Source organism: Lontra canadensis, unplaced genomic scaffold (genome assembly GCF_010015895.1).
Source record: "Lontra canadensis isolate GAN:19392208 unplaced genomic scaffold, GSC_riverotter_1.0 scaffold43, whole genome shotgun sequence".
Taxonomy (NCBI): Eukaryota; Metazoa; Chordata; class Mammalia; order Carnivora; family Mustelidae; genus Lontra; species Lontra canadensis.
The window spans coordinates 15,161,934-15,169,135 of NW_022631037.1; the positions used below are offsets into that span (position 1 = coordinate 15,161,934).

The following is a 7,202-nucleotide window of genomic DNA, read 5'->3' on the forward strand; positions in this document are numbered from 1 at the left end:
CCTCCTTTCTGCTCTTTTTTAATCCCAAAGAACAAATCAGTCAAAGCCCAAGTTTTATTTGCAGTAGGAATGCTTTATTGGGAACTTGAAATCAGTCAGGGAGTGGGATCACCCCGAGACCAGACAGTGGAAGAGAGGTCTCCCCAACCCTCCCAAGGGAGGGAGTCAATGGGCAGACAGAGACCCACTCAGGGCAGTCCCAAATAAGCTCTGGGGCTCGTTGCCAGCTGTGCCTGATGCCAGAAGACAATGAGCAGGCTTCATTGGGAGGCTGCCTGTCTGGAGGACACTCAGCTGGGGCAGGGCCAGGAACGTTTACAGGAGCTCTAATATTGATTCTGGTAGCCTGTGGAGAGAGGAAGAGAGGTAAGAGTGTGAAGAGAGAACTTAGAAGAGGAGAAAGAGAGAATGAGACTTAAAGAAAGAAGGTCACACTGGGAGCAAGGAGACTGGAGCTCAAAGAGCTGGAAGAACCCGGGGGTCCCAGTGGCCCCCATCTAATTCCTAAACCTCTCCTGCAGCAGCCCTAACATATACTCTCCATTTCTTTTTTTTTTTTTTAAGATTCTACTTATTTGATAGAGAGAGAGAGCACAAGCAGAGGGAGCAACAGATGGAGAGGAAGAAGCAGGCTCCCCACTGAACAGGGAGCCTGATGTGGGGCTCAATCTCAGGACCCAGAGATTATGACATGAGCCAAAGGCAGATGCTTAACTGACTGAGCCACCCAGTCTCAGCCCTGATACCCTTCCATTTCTGAGGATGAAAGCTCATGAGCCTGGCCCTTTCTCCACTCAACAGCTATATTAGTAAATTTCTTATATACTGAGGCAAGGCCTCAACCACATCCATGGCCCTGCAGTGCCACTTAACACACAAAACCACATCAGACACCCTAGAGAAAGAGAGCTCCCACACACCTCAAGGCTTCTCTGAGCTAAACATTCCCAGTTGTGTTACCCAGACTTTTACTACAATTTCATATTAAATTTTTATTTTATAAAATTCAACATACAAGAGGGAAACTTTCTCTGACCTGGAGACCACTTGACTGTGTGACTCTTCTACATTTAGATTATTATGTTCAGTATCTCCTTTTTTAGATGGTTGCACCATATAACAGACTTGTATGAGCCAACCATTGGCTACAACACCTGAACCTCTTTTCTACCTGAACTAATGCTGTTCCAGGTCTCCCCACCCTCATGATGATTAAAAGTACTGGCTGTAGAGACCCACAGAGGTGAGTCCCTCAATTGTTAGTTGTATGACCTTGAATAAGCTACATATCTTCTCTGAACCTCATTTTCCTTATCTCTAAAATAGGTAAAACAATACCCATCTCATAGGGTGTGGTGGGAAATATATAAGATAATGCACACTTTCCAACCCATCTCCTATGCTATTGAGACTCAAAACATGTGTAGATTTTGTCCTAGCCTCACCCAAAACTCTGTCAAAATTAATGAATGATAATTCAGAAACAAGGGCAAATGTATTACACCTCACTAGAGTGTATACACCTCCCTAAAATCTAGTTCTGTTCAGAATACTCATTTCCCAGAAAGCTCAAAGATACTCAAAAAGGGGTGGTAACTTGACAGCTTAAAACCCATGCCCCCTGACCTCACAAGCTAGAGTTGTCCCTTACCTTGTTTATCATCACATTCACCAGATTTGGAGGAAGAGGACTGGGACTGAGATGATCTTCCACTTCCTTTGAATCCACTGCCTTCTTCATAGCCACTACCACTTCCTCCTCCAGAGCTACTGCCTCCACCATAGCTGCCTCCACTTCCTCCTCCGTAGCTGCCTCCACTTCCTCCTCCAGAGCTACTGCCTCCACCATAACTACCTCCACTTCCTCCCCTGCCTCCACTTCCTCCTCCAGAACTACTTCCTCCACCATAGCTGCCTCTACTTCCTCCTCCAGAGCTACTTCCTCCACCATGGCTGCCTCCACTTCCTCCTCCGTAGCTGCCTCCACTTCCTCCTCCAGAGCTGCTGCCTCCACCATAGCTGCCTCCACTTCCTCCTCCAGAACTGCTTCCTCCACCATAGCTGCCTCCACTTCCTCCTCCATAGCTGCCACCACTTCCTCCCCGGGATCCTCTTCCATGACTGCCTCCACTTCCACCTTGATATCTATTTCTGCCATCTCCAAAGTGGCTTCGTCCAGATTCATGAGATTCACTGAGAAGAAAAGATAACACAGAAAGAAAAATTAGTGACCCCACATACATATTCAAGGATGTACCTGGACAGAGTCAAGACCCAAATATGAGTCTTCCTAAGGTTTCCTTCTGCAAAGCAGAGGACAGGCCTCTTGGCATCACAACTTGAAGAGAGAGCTTCCCCCTCCCTGGAGCAAGGACTAGTCCCTTCTCTCATCTTTACCAACCTCCTTTCCCAAAACCCAAATGCCTTGAGGTTCCTTTACAGCATGAAGAAGTCCTCAACCCATCAGACCCTTGTGTACAGGAACTTCCCCAGCTGCCTCTATCTAGAGGGACAGATGTAGTGTCAGGAGCATAGAAATTCCTAGGGATTCCACAGAGTCCCGGGGAACTTACAAGTCCTCCTGGCCACCCTCAAGGAGGATGCGGTAGGTCTTAATTTCCTGTTCCAGCCGTGTCTTAATGCTGAGCAGAAGGCTGTATTCTTGATTCTGGCATTCAATCTCTTGCCGGATCTCAGTGAGCTGGCCCTCCAGGTTACTGATCTGCCCCTGCAACTGCTGCAGCTGGCCACAGTAGCGGTTCTTGGTGTCTTCCAAGGACTTCTCCAGGGCCGATTTCTAGGAGGCAGAAGGAGGCTATAAGAGGGATGCTACATCATAGCTCCTCCCCTTCCCACTCCAGGGATCATGCCAAGCCTTCAGTGCTTCACCCTGACAGAGGGGCTAGAGCAGAACTACCAACCTTGCTGAGCTGAGACTGCAGCTCAATGTCCATCTCCTGAATGCTGCGCTGGAGCTGGGTCACCTCCTTGTGGTTGGACTCCATCTCCTGGCCACTGGTCATCACCTCCTGCTCCATCTGGCTCATCTGAAAATTCAAGAGCTCAATGAGAACCAGGCTGGACCAGAGATTTCCATGGGCAAGTTTCTGCACCCACCCCCCATCAGGACCTTTACCTCTGGGGCCAAGAGTGAACCAAAAACAAAGACAAGTAATCCTGAGTTCTGGGTCTGCTAGCCAGCCAGGGTAATCAAATTCCCCCAACTGAACATTCCTTCTCAGCAAGGCTTCAAGACTCTTCACACTTGTCCCCAAACCACCTTTCTAACCTTATTTCAAACTGACCCCCAAACACACACACACTATAGACCATGCTCTTGTGTGCCAGGGTCTATGCTAAGCACTGGAGGCCCAAGGAGGAAGGGAGTCATCAGAGAGCTGTGTGGCATGAGAGGCATACTATGTACCTCTACTAGATTCTGAGGGCACATAGCCTTACATGAGTTGTTCATGCTCTGCCTGGTTCACATATGTAATAAACCATGAGCTTCTTGAGGGCAGCAGTCTTATCTGGCTCATCTCTGAGACATCAGGATTTCACATAAAACCTGCTACTGACAAGCTACCCAATAATTGTGTTTGTGGTTTAATGAATGAAGATGGATAGGTGACAGCTGAACTAAGAGATGGAGGGGTGGGCGAATAGAGAGATGGGGTGGAGGAGTGGAGGGATCCATGGAAGAGAGAGAGAGATCGAATGGACAGCCCACTCTGCTCACCTGAGTCTCATATTGCACCTCAATGTCCTTGCGGTTCTTAGCACTGATCCGCTCATACTCCTCACGCATGTCATTGAGGATCTTGGTGAGATCTTTGCCAGGAGCAGCATTTATCTCCACACTGACATCTCCAGAGTTCTGCCCAGTCAGCTGATTCATCTCCTGCCAGGAACAAAGGAGATGTGAAGTCAAGGGGTGAGATCCTCTCCACCAACTTATAGCCTTCACCTTCTCTCTCCCCAGAGGTTCAAAAAGGAGGCACAGTTGTGAAGGCAAAGCACAACTACCATCATAGGCAGTGCAAAGGAGGCGCTGGAAGTGTCCTCATATGTCAGGGAGAGGGTGTCTCCCAAGCAGTGCCCCATAGCTGTCCCCTCACTGTCTCTGCATTTCTGTTCCTCCCTCTCCTCAATAAGCCACAAGTACCCAGCGCCATACCTCCTCATGATTCTTCTTGAGGGCCATCATTTCCTCCTGCAGAGACTCATACTGCATCTCCATGTCAGACTTTTGCATGGTCAGATCATCAAGCACCTTCCGCAAGCCATTGATGTCAGCATCCACTCCTTGTCGTAGGCTGTTCTCCATCTCATACCTGCACACCAGCCACAGTAGGGAATGAGGGCACCTGTCCCTATAGGGAACTTCAGAACACTACAGGGTGGGGAAAGACTGATGACAGCAGAGGGAGTGGGAGCAGAACTCACTTCATCCTGAAGTCATCCAGTGTCATGCGAGTGTTGTCAAGATCCAAGAGAGTCTTATTACTGTTCACTGTGATGTTCACAATCTAAAAAAAAAGAGGAGATGGCATGGAATTCATGCTCCCCTGCTATGATTCCCTGCTGGGAGGGCAAGAAGCCAGGCAAATCCGTAAGAGATGAGGACTCCATCCAGGAAGACGCTTAAGAGGTAGAAGGAGCTTCCAACAGCTGGTACGACCCACAGAACTCTCATCGGCTTCAGCAAGGATGTTCAGTGTGGCATTCATTCATTCATTCATTCACTCAACAAATATTTAAAGATCTATTACAAAAGACACTGTGGAGTTTAGAGATCAATGAGATATTGCTCCTCAAGGAGCCCACAGTCAACTACCACGTCCAAAGTTATCATAGAAGAACTCAAGGAAAGGAAAGATGACATATGGCTATAGGAGATCAAGAAAGATTTCAGGAAGGAGGTGACAACTGAATTTGTCCCTGTGCAGCTAAGATTCCACATGGATAAATAGATGGAAGAGGTTTGGGGTAGAAGAAACAGGATATCTAGAGGCTATTTATCAGAATTTGTAAAGGCAAGGGGAACAGGTGGGAACTGCAAATTGGCTAGACTGTGAGCTCCTCAAGACAGAGACCAAGTCTGCTACATCACTATGTCTGCCAAGGGCAACACTGAAGGTAGTCATTCATTAAATTGACTGAATGAATAAATGGATAGATGGACATTAGGATGGATGGATGAGTGGATAGATGGATGGATGGTGGGTGGGTGGGCAGATGGGGGAAACATGGGGAAGAATGGAAGAGTGGATTGATTACTTCTATCCCCAGAGTTCTAGATCCTGTTCATCACGTAAACAACTAGCATGTGTACCTGGAAAGATTGAGACAAGCCTCTATAGAGGTCCCAGAGTAGTAGGAAGGAAGAAATACAGCTTCTAATTTCCCAAACTAGAAAGCTCTAAATTCTGAGAGAGTGAGGGGAGAGGCAGGCACAGATTTTCTCCTCTCTTGAGCCATATGACCTACCTGTTTGGGGGCAGTAGAAGTCTTACCTGTTTTTCATGTGATTATAGAAGTTTCAAATCAACAGGGACCTAAGAGCTGGTCTGCCCATCCTCTGCATTAAATACATAGGAGAACAGGTGCAGAGAGGGCATCAGGTTTCCCAAGATCACACAGTGAATTGATGGCAGACCCAGGACTGCATCACTGGCTCTCAGCAGAGTTCCTCCATCTCTGTGCTCCCTCCACACTGCCTCTTCATTTCCAATCTGGCCAGGCCAGGAGGAGACCCCCTACATCCAGTCCCAGGTTCACCCACGTTCATCTAAGCCTCTTTTCTGCTCTGTTCAGACTCTGAAAGTGTGGAACATGATGGTGAAAGCCCAGAGCGCAGGCCAAAATCCCAGCCCTGGTACCATCAAGAACCAAACATTATGTTTTTGATGAAAGCATAATGTTTCTTAAAAAATGGATTCCCTATTACCTAAGCCTAGGGTCTAACATCTGACCTTTTTGAAAGATGAAGCATGTAAGTGTGTGTGTGTGTGTGTGTGTGTGAGAGAGAGAGAGAGAGAGAGAGAGAGAGATACAGAGAGACCAGGAGAAAGGGAAGAGAGTTTCCCCACTTACCTGGTTCTTGAGGTCTTCAATAGTGTCATAGTAGGGCGAGTAGTCCCTGTGGAAGGTCCTGGGTCCCTGCTTGTCATACCATTCCCGGATCTTATTCTCCAGTTCCTTGTTGGCATTCTCCAGTGCCTGCACTTTATCCAAGTAGGAGGCCAGCCGGAAATTGAGGTCCTGCATGGCGGTTTTCTCATCAGCACCCAGAATACCACCGGCACCACTGTCAAAGCCACTGCCAAACCCCCCAAAACCTCCTCCAGAACCACCTCCAAAGCCTCCTCCAGAGCCACCACCAAAGCCTCCTCCAGAAATACCGCCAAAGCCTCCTCCAGAAACACCTCCAAAACCTCCTCCAGAAACACCTCCAAAACCTCCCCCAGAACTACCACCAAAGCCCCCAGAGCCCCCAAAGCATCCTCCAGAACCACCACCAAAGCCCCTAGAACGTCCACCAAAGCTACCAGCACTAAAGCCTCCCCCAGACATCCCACCGTAGCTGGAGCCAAAACTGCCAGCACCTCCCCTCCCACAGGCCCCAGAGCTCCCGGCTCCATAGCTACTGGAAGAGCTGAACCGGCCCCCTCCTCCACCAGCTCCTGAGCAGCTCATGCGGCTGAAGGAGGACATCATGCTGCCCCCGCTGCCCCCAGAGCTGCTGCGGCTCCACGGGGAGGACATGAACTGTCTGCAACTCATGGCAGGCTCGTCGGGTAGGAAGCAGTCGTTGGAGCGCTGCTAGCTCCCGAGTGCAGGGTACCAAGCCATCCCCAGGCCTTCTTACTTATACCCCCAGCTGAAGGTGGCACGCCTAGGTGTGCCCTCTGTCTGCACCAGCCTCCCCCTTCGGACATGAAGGAGGTCTGGGATCAGGAGGCGGCAGGGCTGCCCCAGGCTCAGCGTCCTTTGGTGACTGCCCAGAGGCAGCCCAGCCTCTCTCCATTGTGTGGGGTAATTTGGTGATATTAGGCTGTCAGGGGTGCCATAAATCAGCTCTGCTGCCAAGGGGGTGACCTAGATCTTGGGGTTTGGTCTCTGGCTGGCCTGACAGCAGGTCTGAGGCTTAGCCCCTCTGGGAGGGAAACTCCCAGGAGCAGAGTCACCTCCCACATTGA

At 49.4% G+C, this 7,202-nt stretch overlaps 1 protein-coding gene across 1 annotated transcript; it reads right to left on the reverse strand.

Moving 5' to 3' along the window:
- Positions 1-326: 326 nt before the first annotated feature.
- On the reverse strand, positions 327-6,786 carry KRT9 (keratin 9). The gene is made up of 9 exons (XM_032871815.1): positions 6,453-6,786; positions 6,097-6,389; positions 4,447-4,529; positions 4,178-4,334; positions 3,740-3,901; positions 2,922-3,047; positions 2,574-2,797; positions 1,652-2,193; positions 327-346 (listed from the first exon to the last, which is right to left on the reverse strand). The coding sequence occupies exons 1-9, from the start codon at positions 6,784-6,786 to the stop codon at positions 327-329; spliced, it is 1,941 nt and encodes a 646-aa protein (XP_032727706.1).
- Positions 6,787-7,202: the final 416 nt, after the last annotated feature.

What these genes read in the sequence shown, in the direction of transcription:
- KRT9 (XM_032871815.1), bottom strand. Translation starts at nt 6,786, where the DNA reads ATGAGTTGCAGACAGTTCATGTCCTCCCCGTGGAGCCGCAGCAGCTCT. An exon ending in CTGGATGACTTCAGGATGAA is followed by an intron (nt 4,335 to 4,446) that starts GTGAGTTCTGCT and finishes GCTGGTGTGCAG; the next exon opens with GTATGAGATGGAGAACAGCC. An exon ending in GAGGGTGGCCAGGAGGACTT is followed by an intron (nt 2,194 to 2,573) that starts GTAAGTTCCCCG and finishes TTTTCTTCTCAG; the next exon opens with TGAATCTCATGAATCTGGAC.